Source organism: Typopeltis vanoorti, chromosome 4, assembly GCF_054136105.1.
Source record: "Typopeltis vanoorti isolate ZY-2024b chromosome 4, IOZ_Tvanoo_1.0, whole genome shotgun sequence".
Lineage (NCBI taxonomy): Eukaryota > Metazoa > Arthropoda > Arachnida > Uropygi > Thelyphonidae > Typopeltis > Typopeltis vanoorti.
Genome location: NC_143552.1, coordinates 35,932,393 through 35,948,104, shown reverse-complemented (window position 1 = coordinate 35,948,104; position 15,712 = coordinate 35,932,393). Strand labels below are relative to the sequence as shown.

The window sequence follows — 15,712 nt, the reverse complement described above, 5'->3', positions numbered from 1 at the left end:
CTTCAGATGAAGACACCGATAACAAGCCTAATAATTAGGGATTAACTACTCTAGTCCCCAATGCGCAACTGCCACTCTACATATTTAAATAACTTAAACGTAAATCACACTCTAGCGAATTGCGTTTCAATGTATTTCAATAAATTTCAAGCGATTATTATTATTCTGGTGCCTTTATTGTAACAGTGACAACGAAAGCTATTGGGACAAAACTAAACTTAAGTTTTAAAAAAAAAATTACATTTTTGATTATATAAGATACCTTGTATTGCCATTAAAGATGGCGCTTTAAACTTTTGTTTCCAGGTAAACTCATGGAGTCCATTAGTACTCTTCTTTTTCTACTTCTTCTTATACTTTTCGCTAAAGGCTACACAATTACCAGAGGACGTTTAAAAGGCATGACGTGGATAAAAATAGGAGGCTTTATGAGTGTATATGTTCTTGTATACGCAGTTCTATTTATTTATGAACAAATGGTAAGTTAATTCTAAACATAGTGTCATAAAAATTAAATTATGTATTCTTCATTGAATGTTATTTGACCCAGTAATTAGATTTATTATTAAACTCATTGTATGAAATTTAATACTTCTCACTTCAAATATTTTTTTTTTTTTTTTTTTTTGTGATGATGGCTAAATTTTTTACAAATCCTGTCCTCCCTTTGGTTGACATTGCTGCTGTTTTTGAGTAATGGAATCCCTAATACCACTAACACTTTAAAAGCTTTTATGTCGGGATTCTGCAGAAAATCCCTTTGCAGTGCAGTAGGAAGAGCAACACGTAGCATTTGTCCAATGGTTGGAAAGACCCAAGTTTAAATCTTGTTTAAGAGGCGAACTACATTTAGAAATTCTTTTCATTTGATTGGAAATTAATCACGGTAGGATAATGAGTGGTAGGGATCCCTCTTCCCTCTCTATAGAACTCAGTAGTGTCATATTCAGATCTCAGATGAAGTGCAAATTGTCATGGATGGACCTGTTTGGGATGGCATAGCCTCTATTGTTTGTCTGTCACCTCTTCTAGTCTAGTGCGGGTTTAATCATGTTAGGGATTTGCCTTGGCTATTATTTTGCAGTCAGTGTAGACGAGGGAAATGGGTCGCCTGTTTTCCAGTTTATTGTAATTACCTTTTTGGGATTCGAATTTGATGATCAATGTTGTTCCACACGGGAAGCCATTGGCACTTGCTCAACTGTATACCCTGTAGAGAAGAACCCTCAGTTGACAGAGAAAGACTGTCAAAATTCAGGAAGAAAAACCGTATGACCCGGGCCAATGTTACAGGTTTTAGTTATTAGGTGCAACGATGAGAAATTCTGTCTTCATAAATAGTTCTTTGGTAGATTCAACTGAATGTTTCGTAGTGACTTTTTGGTTTCTTAAGTACTGTAGCGCTGTAGATGATGGTTTATTTTCCACATTAGATTTAAAAAAGCAGCTAAAAAATTCGATAATTTTTATTCTTAAAATTATGATTATATATTATACGTTTACAAAACATAGTGTTCCAGTTTTTTTAAACAATAAATTTCATACAAATATTTTTGTATAATGTATTAATAATAGTTACTGTAGATGGTAATTTATAGTTGCGTTTCAATAAGATTACATTTTTAACAGTATTTATACAATGGCAATAAATTATATATATTTTACAATTTTGCTTTTTTAATATATTTAAGCGCTGTAACTACAGCACTTCAATGTAATAAACGGTTTTTTTGTGTTGATCTCGGTTTAGATGTAATGTCTCACCTTGCATCCTTGAAGTTTTTAGTAAACTTATCTGAGGATGACACCGATTAGTTGTGGTTTATTAGTTTGATTGCTGTGTTGGAAGTAGGCTGATGTTTGAGAGGTTTGATCAAAGTGAAATTGCTGATATTCCGATGTTATTACATCTGTCTGATGGTTCACGTTCATTTTTGTTGCGGTCTTCTTTTTGATCTAATTAGGAGGCTTTTTTTCACTGTGATACCATATCTGTCCTCTGAGCTTTTGATTTGTATCGACTTTGAAGTTTGTGACTTCCTAGAGAATATCTTAACATCTCTGATCTACAAAAATTGGTAATTGTTTCCTGTTTTTGCTTCTCTTGCTTGGTACAACAGATTTTGGTTGAATGGTGTTAAATATTCAGATAGGATTGGTGTATTGTCTTGCAATGCATTCAAGTCCTTGGTAACTTTTTTTCAGTCTGCTGGATTTTATGAGATTGTCTCATGTGGACTTCTTTTAAAATGAACTATGACTGGTGCAGGTAGTGGCAAGCCTTGTTTTTTGTTTCCTGAGAATCCCATTTGCAGTCTGAATGCCGCCATGCTGTAGGGGGGATGTCAATTGCATAGCCTAATTTTAAAACTATGCCTCTGAGGTTTTATGTAGGTGAAATTTCAGGAAGACCATTTATGACAAGATCTTCTTTATATTGTTGCTGATTTAACCACCTTACTGGCCATTATGGATCAAATACGTAATCTCATACGCTTCGTATCCATCATATATTTCAATGTAATATCAATGGTATTACAATTTTAATATGCACTTCGCATCCATGATAACCTTGACGTCTATAGATGTCTTGGCCAGTAGCGTAGTTAAACGTTCGTATTGTAGTTTTAGGGAATTAAGTTCTTGGTGGAGTTCGGATGTCTCTTTCATAAATTATGTTGCCTGTCAGTTAGTATGTAAACACTAGTTTTGATGTCTTTTACCGGTTGCAAGACTTCTTCCACTGCTAAATTATTATGTTTAACAAAATCCTCATATTCGCTAGATTTTTTTGTTATTTGTTCGTTTTGTTTATCAAAGAGTTCTTGGGCAAGATCTACTAAGCTGGCTTTTATAGTCTCTAAACCGTTTTCTAATTTAGTATATTTAAAGAATTCAAATTATGCCTCACCTGTATTTTTTTATTTGTTCAGTTCGTTTGTCGTCTCATTCTGCCTCTGGTATAATCGACTGCGCCCTGTGTAGTAGCGTTTCTTTGTGCTCCCTGCAATATAGGCACTTCCATTCATCGCGTTTTGCATTGGATTTACGTTGCCAGGTTATTTCTGAAAGGCTGGAACATGTCAAGTGTAATGTGGCATTTCCTACAGGTTATATGATTTCCATCAGAATAGATCTTTCAGGCACTTGTTGCACTTCATGATTCACCTTTCTTCCCTTGAGCAACTGTAGCATGACTGATGGAGTGAACGATGGTGATGTCTTTGTTCTTTGCTCGTTGTTGACCACGGTCCACTGTGTTCAATTTTCAGCACTCAAAATTTAGATTCTTCTTAGCCAATTTCGATTAATTTTATATCAATGTCTTCGGCGTGACAAGTAGAATTACTTGGCAATACTTTCAAATTAAAAACAGGAGTTAGAACCACTGTGTGTGCCAGTTCGCATGCCTACACAACAGCTCTCCCTTAATAATAATAATATTTTTTTTTTCAAATGTCAAATAATACTTTATTATCTGTCAATTAAATTACATACATATACATACAATTTATATAATACATAATACACATATTTATATAATACATATAATACACATATTTATACAATTTAATATAATTGCATACAATTTTTCACATGTGGTTCAATTCAGATACCAATTTATCTCAAACTTTTTCAGTGTGCAAGTCATATAGGTACAACAATTTGTGTATTATTTGTAGTAATAATGATTTTTGTAATAGTTTACAATCAATTATAGTTCAGTTACACAGGATAGATGACATTATTATCTATATATATATATTTTTTTTTTCAGTAGAATGCTAGGAAAATATCTCATTTAAATTGCATAAATAATGATACTAATAATGTGTTTTTCATCTTTTTCAACATATATTTACAATGATTCATTTAAATTTACAATGATTCACTTTTTATTAAATCGATTGTAATATTTACTTGATTCTTTGGGAGGCATTTTTATTTCTTCCTCGGAGCTTTGCAGAGCTTATCTGAGAATGATAATAGATGGCGGTGGTTTCGTGGTTTTGTTTCTATACCGGTCGCAAGCCAGGTGTTGATTTTACTGTTTGCAGGTATGTGCTTGGAAGATTACAGCCGATTTTGCACAGTTTAACTTTTTTGCACGTGGGGTTTAATTTGGATATGGTGTGTTTGTGTCCTTGTAATGATGTTTTTTAGAGGGTTTGTTATAGATTTGTGTGTGGGGAGAGAGAGAGAGAGAGAGAGAGAGAGAGAGAGAGAGAGAGAGAAACAGGAATCGCTCTAATTTTCATTCTCGTTATAATATTTATATAGCGCCTGTTTCAGCTCTCTGTATGTTCCTAGGTTTCTGTTGTCGAACGGCAGTTTGTTTATCATGTCAGGTACATAGAAGTTTCGGGTGGCTTTGCCATGATGATTGTTGTATTTATATGTTATGTAGTTTGTTGATTGTGGTCTTGTTATTTGATAAGTTGTTCTGGTTACTCTATATGTTGGGCTGTAGTAATGTTTTAACATGACTGTGTAGTGGCATAAGTGTTTCACCTTAAATATTTTCTATTGTGTCTGTGCTGCCCGCATAAGAGTGGGTTGTTCCCAGAATATCAGTTTTACAATTTTATCTTGCAACCATTGTAATCTGTTAAGTCTATAGTCTGCACAGAATGCGTAGGATGTGATTGCATATCTTAAAATGTTTTCACATAATGCTTTATAGATTAGTATTTTTTGTGTCAGGGCAATGTCTTTTAATCGATATAGTTTGCTTGCTATTATCCTGAGTTTGTTGTGTAGGTAGTTTGTATGACTATTCCAACTTTGATCAGCATCGAAGTGAAGTCCTAGATAACGTGTTGTTTTCACCTGTGTGATGGTTGTGGTTTTAGGATCAGCGCTTTGTGTATAGGAGATTGGAGGTCAGATAGTGAGATATTTAGTTTCTATGGGTAGGGTTCGGGGGTTTTTGAATATCATTAGCTTTGTTTTTCTGGGGTTTTTATATATGCCGTTTTCGGTTAGCCATTAGTGATTTGACTGATGTCGGGTTGCATGTTTGTGTAAGCGATATATGCGTTGTTGTGAATGGATACCATGACTATATCGTCTACGTATTGGAAGATTTTACTTTTTAGGGAAGATGGCTTATGTCGTGTGTGTATATGTTAAATAGAATGGGAGATAGGACAGCTCCTTGCGGCGCTCCACAGGTTACATGTATCTGTTTGCTGTATGCTGATGCTATACGTGTGATGTGCTTCCTGTTTTTCATACAGGGTGTTCGGGATAAATTTGACATATTTATAATTAATTATATTTTTCCGTAAGTTACATGTATTAACACACACTTCTCTTCATTTAAAAGTTTGGACCCTTCTTCATTCATATACAAGATGTCAGAAAGGATGGATAGCTGGAACCCACCTGAATCATGGAAGAGAATAACTTGTATCATGATGATTCGTGCCCGCCATCAAAATAAGGATATTACGACTGCTGCCCAATGCTCCCTGAATACAGTAAAAACAATCAGGCATGAACTAGAGACTTGCAATGGTGACTACGAGGATGTAGCAAGAAGAAAGATCCCTAGCAGACGATCTGATTGCGTTCGTACAGCAGAATTCCTCGCAAATCTGCAGGAACAGGTGTTGAAGAACCCTGGCATTGGAATTCGGGCTTTGTTCGTGGAGTTGCTAACTGTAGTCAAGCCCTGGATAACAAGGGTAGCCAATGGTAGGCCGTATGTATGGCAGCAGGATTCGGCCCCTTGCCACACCTCTGGGAAAAGTCAAAAATGGTTGTCTGAAAATTTCTACGACTTCACCAGTCCAAATGTTTGGCCTCCAAACTCCCCAGACCTTAACCCCATGGATTATTTTGTATGGGGCGCAGTTGAAAAAGACACCAATCGCACTTCCAGTAATACAAAAGCCCAGTTAATGGATAAAATTAAAACAGTTTTTGCGGCCCTTCCCAGGGAGACTGTAGCATCAGCTTGTTCGAGGTTCCGAAGCAGAATTGAAGCTGTGATCGATGCTAATGGTGGTTATTTTGAGTAAATCTTGTTGATAGTATTGTAATTAACTCTGCCTGTAATGTTTTTTTGTCAATTCATTAAATTTAATAGATACAAAGAAGATTTTCTTTTTCCTTACGAAACTGTCAAATTTATCCCGAACACCCTGTATATGCTTTAAGCCACTGTAGTAAACGACCTCCGATTCCGATATGTGTTAGTTTCTTTAAAAAGGTTTTGTGTATTAGTGTGTCAAATGCTTTTGTTAGGTCAATGAAAACGACTAATACTATTCTGTTTTTATCCAATGCAGCGTTTATTAGGTCTGTGAAATCTTCCACGAGTGTTGCTGTTCCTTTATTTTTTTTTGTTAAGCTATATTGTGTTTTGGGGATGATTTGGAATTTTTCAACGTTTTTTTTCGATATATATTTTTTATATAACAATCATAATAATAATTTACAATTATATTGTTCATAGTTACATAAGTTGTATAATATTACATGTTGTGGTTTATTATTATTTTTTTTCAAGTTTGAAAAGGTGTGGTTATACAACAGTGTTTACACATATGCAATCTAAATATTATGTTTCCTTATTCTCACTAACATACGGTGTAAACTCATGATTTACTTTTAAAAGATTTTTTTTTTTACATTGCATACATTTGTTACAGTTATATACATTACATACATTTGTTTACATGTGATATTTATATTACATACATTGGTTAACATATAATACATACATTACATACATTGGTTTTCATGTGTACATTACTTGTATTTGGTTACATAAATACATCTTGGATGAGAACTAATTTCTTTGCTTTCATCCTCGAAACTTATATGTAAGCTTATCTGAGGATGACACCAGTTGGTTATTATGTGTTGGGTTTTTTTTTTTTTTTTTGCTGTGTTGGGAAGCTACGAAATCTACGATTCAGAAATTCGCGCACGCGCACGCGCACGCGCACTCACACTCACTCACTCACTCACACACACACACACACACACACACACACACACACACACACACACACACACACACACACACACACACACACACACACACGCGCGCACACATAATAACTTGGAATGTATTGATGCGTCGCTGAACTGGAAGCCTGAACAAATATATTGTGTTTAATTAAGTTTGTATAGTATTTTGGGTGCGTGTTTCTTGTTCGTAGTATGTCCTGAGAGCTCTTTTCAGGCTATTGTAGTTTGTAAGGTTTCTTTATTTTCAAAAGGTAATTTGTTTATCATGTCTGGGATGTAGAAGTTTCGCGTAGCCTTTCCGTAGTGATTATTGTATTTATATGTGATATAATTAGTAGTCTGAGGTCTTGTTATACGGTATGTATTTCTAACTGTCCTGTAGTTGGCATCGAAATAATGTTTTAGCAAGGCTGCATAGTGACATAAATGTTTTGCTCTCAGTATTTTGTGTTCTGACATTGCAATGTTTATAATGTCGTGATTTTCTCTTTGTTCCCAAAAGATCAGTTTTATCATTTTGTACTGTAGCGACATTAATCTATTTAATTTGTAGTGTGCACAAAAAGCATACGTTGTTATAGCGTATCTTAGTAAATTTTGGCATAGTGCTTTGTATATTAGTGTTTTTAGGCGTATGGGAACAATGTCTTTTAATCTTTAGAGTTTGCCACATTGTTCGGAGTTTGTTGTGTAGATGGTTTATGTGGCTATTCCAGTTCATATCTGCATCGAAGTAAATTCCAAGGTATCGTATTGTTTCAACCTGAGTGATTGTAGTAGTTTTGCTGTTCCGTGTGTTTTTTATGTTGGAAAGTGGATGTTGGATGGTTATATATTTGTTATCAACTGGTCGAGTCAGTGGATTCTGAATATCATTAATTTTGTCTTTTCTGAGTTTAGGTGTATGGAGTTTTTCGTGAGCCAGTCTATGATCAGATTTATATCATGTTGCATATTTGTTTGGGCTATGCTTGCTTTATTATGGATGGATATTATTGCTGTATCGTCTGCGTATTGGAATATCTTACCTTTGAGTGGTAACTGATTAATATCGTGCGTGTAAATGTTGAATAGAGTTGGGGAGAGTACAGTTCCCTGTGGCACTCCACATGTTACTGGTAGCTCTCTGCTTCGGTTTGATCCGATACGTGTGATATGCTTTCTATTTTGGAGGTAGTTTGTAAACCATCTGTGAAGAGGCCCGTCTATTCCAACATGCCTCAGCTTTTCTAACAAGGTTTGATGTGTGAGTGTATCGAATGCTTTGGTTAGACCTATAAAGACTACCATGGCTATTTTGTTTTTGTCTAAGGCGGTATTAATTACGTCTGTAAAGTCTTCCAAGATAGATGTTGTTCCCTTATTTTTCTGAAAATCATATTGTGTTTTCGGGATAATATGAAAGATCTCTGTGTATGCTGTGAGTTTCTTCAGTATGATCCGCTCCATAATTTGATTGATAATTGGTAATGTTGCTATGGGTCTGTAATTGCTGATTAAATTTCTTTTTCCTTGTTTGTATATGGGTGTGATTATGGCGGTCTTTAGAATACTTGGTATCTGTCCTATTTTAAATATTTTATTTATTAGTTTTAGTAGGATAGGACTTAAACTAGTTGCATGTTGTTTTATATCTTTAGGTCTGATACCATCTATTCCTGGGCCTTTGTTTAGTTTGATTTGATGTATTGCTGAGAGAAGCTCTGCTTCTTTTATGGTTGGGAACCATAATGTCTGTTTTGATTGCGGTCTAAGTGGAGGGTCTCGTTTTGTGATTGGGGGAATATTTCTGTGCAGTTCTTGGATGGAGTCTGCAAAGTATTGGTTAAAGTCATTTGCTAGTTGTTGGATAAGTTTTGCGTCTTTCATGAAGCTGTGTTTTATGGTTTCGGAGGCGGTGGTGTTGGGAACAAAATCTAGCATCTCATTAATCAGATTCCAAGTTTGTTTCATGTTGTTTTGTGCGGAGGTTAGTTTATCTCTGTAGTAGCTTCTTTTTGCATTTCTGATTTGTGTTGTAAGGCGATTCCTTGTTATCTTATATTCAGTTTTTAAAGCTGTGTTATTTGGATATCGCTTTAATTCTTTCCATAAAACGTCCTTTCTGTGTTTCTAGGATTAAGTTTTGTGTTATCCATAGATTTTGTGTTGTTTTTGATCGAATTCGGACTTTCTTTGTAGCTTTCCTCCAGTGTGAGTTTAATGTTATTGTATAAGATATCTGCTGAATCTGATGCCAGGTGTTCCCAGTCTGTTTTTCTTATTTCGTGGTTGACTATTTCTTCGTCTATTATTCTTTTCTGTCGCTTTTCTTCTGTGGGACATTGCATGGATATTGTCTTGATGTGCAGGTTTAGAGCAGTGAAGTAATGGTCTGCTACTTTGCACTTTATGACTGATGCAGTGTAACTGTTTGGTGGTGCTCGGACGTTTATATGATCTAGACAGGAGGCAGTGATAGTATTTCCGAATATTTCTTCTCTAGTACATGATGTTATTGTTGGTATTAGGTTATACATGGATAGTGTTTCTAGGTATTGTACAGTGTTGTTCTGGTTTTCATTTGCAATAGTTATGTTTATGTCGCCAATTATCATCAGTTGTTCATTTGAGCATATTTCTTGGCTTGAAAGCCAGCAATTGAGTTCGTGTAAGAATTTTATCATGTTTAGGTTTGGTGGCCTGTAAATAGCATTTAGTATTATGGGATGCTGTGTATTCGTGGTATTAATTATTTCGAGGCAGAGGGTTTCAGCATGCTCAAACTGATAGGCCGTTTCTTTTGCTATTAATTTTTATTTGATAAATATTAATATTCCACTCCCTCTTTTTGTTTGGCGGCATGATCTATGTTGTTAGAAGCCTGGAATTGGAAAGCAGTCACTTCGTCATTAGTTATGCATACTTCTGTAAGAATAAATATATCAATAATATCAGTGTAATTCCTCAGATAAGCCTGTAACAATAACCAATGTTTTCGGATGCTTCTGATGTTAATATGCAAGATTGAGAGACCTATCGCTTGTACTGTGTTTTGTTTCCATGCATCAATAGATCCGAAAGTACAATTACTGATGTATTCTGGTGTAATTACATCTATCTGATGATTCACATTCATTTTTGTTGTGTTGAGATCTTCTTATTGAACTAAGTTGGAGTCTTTTGTTTCACTCTGGCAACCTGTCTATATCTTCCGAGCTTTTTATTTGTGCAGACTTTGAAGTCTGTGACTTTCTCAAGAATATTTTGCCGTCTTTGATCCATAAAAATTGATACTTTTTTTTCTGTTTTTTCTTTTCTTGCTTGGTACAAAAGATTCTGATTGAAAGGTGTTAAATACTCAGATAGAAAGATTGGCGTATTGTCTTGCGATGCATTTAAATACTTTACTACTGGTTTTTTCAGTCTGCTGGCTTTTATGAGATTGTCTCTTGTAGCCTTGCTTGTCAGACGAACTGCGACTGGTGCGGGTCGTGGCGAGCCTTGTTTTCTGTTCTTCCTGGGAAGCCGATTTATGGTCTGAATATCATTATGCTGTAGGGGGATGTCAATTGCATGGCCTAACTTTAAAACTATGTCTGTGATATTTTCTGTGGATTCGGTTTCTGGAAGACCGTTTATGACAAGGTCTTCTTTATGTTGTTGTTGGTTTAAAACTTCGTATTGTAGTTTCAGGGAATTAAATTCTTGACGGAGTTCCGATGTGTCTTTTATCAATTTGTGCTGCCTGTCAGTTAATGCGTTAATGCTGGTTTTAATGTCTTTTACCGTTTGTAAGACTTCTTCGACTTTTGAATTATTAAATTGAACAAACTCTTCGTATTCGCTAATTTTTTTTTTGTTATTTCTTTACTCTGTTTATCAAATAGTTCTTGGACAAGATCTACGAAGCTGGCTTTTATATTTTCTAAACCTTTTTCTAGTAATAAATTTACTGAATTCAAAGTATAAGACTCACCGGTGTTTTGTTGTTTGTTCAGTTCATCGTCCGATTCTGCCTCCGACGTAATCAGTTGCGTCGTGGGTGGTAGCGTTTTTTTGTTCTCTCTACAGTTTAGGCACTTCCCTTCTTCTCGTTTGGCATTGGATTTGCGTTGCCAGGTTGTTTCTGAAAGTCCGGAACATGTAAAGTGAAGATTCCTATGGCATTTCCTGCAGGTTATATAACATCCGTCGGACGACAATTCCTTGTGACACTTGTTGCACTTCATGACTCACCTTTCTTCCTTTGGACAGCTGCAAAGATGGCGACGTCCTTTGTTCTATACTAGTCAGCAACTGCGGTGTACGCTTCAATTTTTAGCACACTCAGATTTTTGATTCCACTTGGCCGATTTCGATGAATTATATGTCACTGTCTTCAGCGTGACAAGTAGAGTTACTTTATGACACTTTAAAAAAAAATGAATAAATAAATAAATAATAATAATAATAATAATAATAATATAAGCGAGTTATATCTATCCAGTTGTAACATGTTTATTAAATCTCTAGTTCCACTGGATTTATTTGTATTCTGTGTCTATAATTTTATTATATAATGCATTAGTATTTATGCTAAATATATTTTAAAAATGCTACTTGAAGCCTGCTACAAATGCATATTCATTATCTCCTTATACTAACATATCAAAACATTCTGATTCTTTTTTTTTTAGAATTTATTCAGGTTCTTCAAATTGATCAGATAATACAGTTATTAAGATCATTGTATTTCTATATAATACAGTTATTTAGAAAAAATATTTAATTAATGCTCCTAGTGTAATGTACAGCGTGATTCAAAAAGATGGACTCAATTTCATACGGCTATATTTCCTGAATTATACATCGTATGTGAATGATCTACATAACATTTGAAAGAAGAGGTCCTAAAGTTTGAAACACTACCGCTAGAGAGCTTGCCTAGCGCACAGCCGTGCAGCAGCGTCAGTTGTGAACAAAATGGCTACTATGCAACACAAAATATTTTGCGTTCTTGAGGTAACGTATCTGGACATGCTTGAAAACTGGTTTCTTCCTCAAATTAATGAAGATTCAGAAGTCCTGTTGGAAGATTCATTTTCCAACAGGACGGAGCTCCACTCCATTGGCACCAGGATGTTCGAGATTTTCTCGATTAATCTCTACCTCAACGATGGATAGGTCCCATCGGGAATGAAGACCTGGCGCTTCATTTCTGGCCCCCGATAGCTCCTGATCTCACACCCTGCGACTTTATCTTGTAGGGCTTCGTAAAAGAAGCAGTTTATGTACGACCTCTACCAACAACTTTGGTTGACCTAAAAAACCGTATCACAATTACGGTGAACTCAGCGACGCAAGACATCCTTCTTCGGGTATGGGATGAATTCAACTACCGTCTTGATGTTATCCGTGCGACCGGAGGGGGGGGGGGGCACATTGAACATCTATAAACCTAATTGTGAGTATAATAAAATATACTTTACATCATATTTGTCACTAGTTCTATGTTTGATATATAGACTTACAAAATTGAGTCCATCTTTTTGAATCACCCTGTATATTTAATTTTTCATTCATTCATTAATAATAATGCACAAATAAACACATCATTTCATTTGTTTCACATACATTTCATTTTATATTTCAGTATTTTGATCCTGCTAACGTCCTTTATTTATATGAGAGTCCAGCAGGTTATGGAATAATTGGACTTCGTTTAATAGGATGGTGCTGGTTTGTTTATGCAACAATTTTTACCCTTGTCAGGTATCCTGAAAAATCCGGGTTCTATACAAGACTATTTCTTATGTATACCTTATGGTAAGTATTTTGTAGGCTTGGAGATGACCTAGTTAGATTTTCTTAATAATAATTGTTTGTTTCTATAAATCGTAGTTGAATTTGTACAGAGCTTAAATGGCAAATCTAGAATTCAATCTGTAACTGGTATGAGATCAGTCAGCATCCCCCTCATTCCTAACTATGAGGGTATTTTGCTAATAATTGTCCGATACAATTTCCCTTATATAAAACAAGGAAATGCTTTTATTTCTCCGATATAATTCCGTTTATATTTTATTTAGGTTTCTATCAGCTCCGGTGGTGATTCTAATAGCCACTTTTATTGTGCCTAAACATATGAGAGAGAAGATTATCAACGGTGTAGAACTTTTTATCTCCTTGTTGGCTCACTTCGTATTTTTCGTAAGTAAAACCAAAGTACTTTATTATGTATAATCTAAGCATTTACCTATATATATTTCATTTGTGTATTACATTCACATGCTTACCAAGGTTATCAAGGGGGAGACATGTACACGATGTCTCCCCCTTGATAATATATATATGTGTAAGTAGAAGCGAAGTGGTTTGATTTGGAGCTCTGTACAGGTAACTGAAGTTTTGTCAATAGTAAGATAATGCAACACTTCCTGTAAATGCAACTAAATATAGAAAACTGGCAAAAGAGTCCCTTCTCAGAAAACCATTAAGGTTGTCATGGCAACCCTGTTTCAATATTGGAAAAGAGGAACGATTTTTTTTGTTGTTCTCTTTTGCAATTAACAATGTGAACGCTCAGCATGTTTTCAAGAAATATCTTGTTGTTCACGTTTAAAGGAGTTTTAAACATTCCCTGGTAATTAATGATAATTTACAAACCAGGAAGTTCTATTTTTCCTTTAGATTTCTATATGACAATCTAGTGATCCTTACAACTACTTTCAATTAAAGATACAGATCGCTGAGTTGAAACTTGTGCAACGTTTTAATCCACACATGGCACCAACTTAATGAAAGTTAGTGGTGCATATGGATATAAACAAATTTGATATGGTTATCTGTGCAAGGAAAATTTTGTTTTGGGTAGTAGCAAGTGAAAATTAGACTGTCTTGTGCGTCTTCGTTTTTTTTTTTTTTGGAAATGATTTTTATGATGACGAGTTTTACTTTTAGTTGTGATTTTACTTCTCAGTTTATTAGTGACAGGCTGTGAGTTCGAATCCAACAGTATGCATAGTAGTTTTGTGAATGTCTTTAAGTGGTAGATTAATTCCATCTCCCGATGTGAGACCACCTTTCTTGTTGTAGGCTAAATTTATGTTGCTTGAAAGTATCGTGTTTGTATGTACAGTAGGGTTTTTCGAATCATCCATAGAAAACTCTTTACTTAATATAGTCTTACTGTCGTTCGTCGGGTGAATACACAAAACAACCAAAAAATACCAGTTTTATGCTATTATAAGTTTCATAATTACACATATTTTTAATATATTCATCTTTCTATTTTTAGGTATTAACCAGGCCAGTGTCAGCCAACAAGAACTTTCCATATCACGTCCGCACAACACAGGTAAGCATAAGCATAATATTCAAAAAAGAGAAAAGATTGATTTTTTTTTAAATCGATATGATTTCTGATATTGGAAATTACAAGGGAATATATGAATATACTAATAGTGGCGAAAAAACGAACTAGATATCCGTTTCCTGAAATCTACTAGTTAACTAGAGATAAATAAAAACCTGGTAGCTCTAACTCTAGACATTCCTTTATAGTAATAGGGATTATCAAAATAAAATCTTTTGTAATAACGATATTGAATTATTGATAAATCGGATATAATATATATATTCTTTTGGAGATGGAAGAAGCTAGCAAACAGTCTGTTTCTCCTAAAAGTTATGAACGATTAGAATGTACAGTAAGTAATACGGTTTAATAGTCCAGAATTAATTTTTATATGCCACACCACAGAGAAACATATAGTTAGCATACTCATTAGCAGAACCTGAAGAAAAGAGCAAATCAAAGCATTCCTAAGGAGGTTTAAACCTTCCCGACTAGTGCTAAGGATGTTTTCCGTGATTTTAGAAGCAATCAGGGGGATTCTATCATTAATTATTTAAGTAATTAGCACTCCTTGAATATAGTCACAGACAATAGGGAAAATATATATAATATAATGTTTTTATTATTTTATAACATATATTACAAATACTCGCTCACTGTATCGGTGAAAAGTACTTAAAACATTTATCATTATTTGTGTGTTTTCCTAGATCGGAATAATGGCAACTAGTAACGGCGCAGCCACTGACAATAATCTAGACCACTTTGCACATCACCCTTATGCCGTTACGACCGGAGGTCATTACACAGTTCCAGATTATGACGCATTGTTCGGTACAAATGCTGTAAATAGGCAAAATGCTACTACGAATAATACGGAAATGGTAAGTTAAGCTTTCTCTCTCTCTCTCTCTCTCTCTCTCTCTCTCTCTCTCTCTCTCTCTCTCTCTCTCTCTCTCTCTCTCTGTGTGTGTGTGTGTGTGTGTGTGTGTGTGTGTGTGTGTGTGTGTGTGTGTGTGTGTGTGTGTGTGTGTGTGTGTGTGTGTGTGTGTGTGTGTGTGTGTGTGTGTGTGTGTGTGTGTGTTTATAATATTTGATTTCGTTTTCTTTGCTTCTTTCTATAATTCAAAGCAGTTAACCACAATCATTGCGAACATGTTCCTACTTACATTTCCATTATCAGTTTAACTTCATTCTAATTATATTTTAAATAGTTCTGAGTTGAATTAAACGCTCTTTGATATTCTGTAACCAGTATGTGTTCAGAGTGTCTGCTCGAACGGATTTGTTTATTCGTTTATGAGTAATGAATTTTGGCCTGAAAGATGTTGGTGAAATTGTGTATTTGGAGCCTTTACTAAAATGTATCGAACCATCTTGATTTTTCTTCTACTTGGAATATTTTAAGAG

The 15,712-nt window shown here is 34.9% G+C and overlaps 1 protein-coding gene across 1 annotated transcript in view; it reads left to right on the top strand.

Annotated features, from left to right (window-relative positions):
• The window catches only part of LOC150107231 (transmembrane protein 145-like), an 84,796-nt gene that overhangs the window by 50,681 nt on the left and 18,403 nt on the right, over positions 1-15,712 (top strand). The window contains exons 8-12 of the mRNA XM_090391726.1: positions 307-479; positions 12,599-12,771; positions 13,035-13,155; positions 14,243-14,302; positions 15,013-15,186. Of these exons, the coding sequence (XP_090247852.1) occupies positions 307-479; positions 12,599-12,771; positions 13,035-13,155; positions 14,243-14,302; positions 15,013-15,186 (701 nt within the window). The remainder of the gene's footprint in view (positions 1-306; positions 480-12,598; positions 12,772-13,034; positions 13,156-14,242; positions 14,303-15,012; positions 15,187-15,712) is intronic.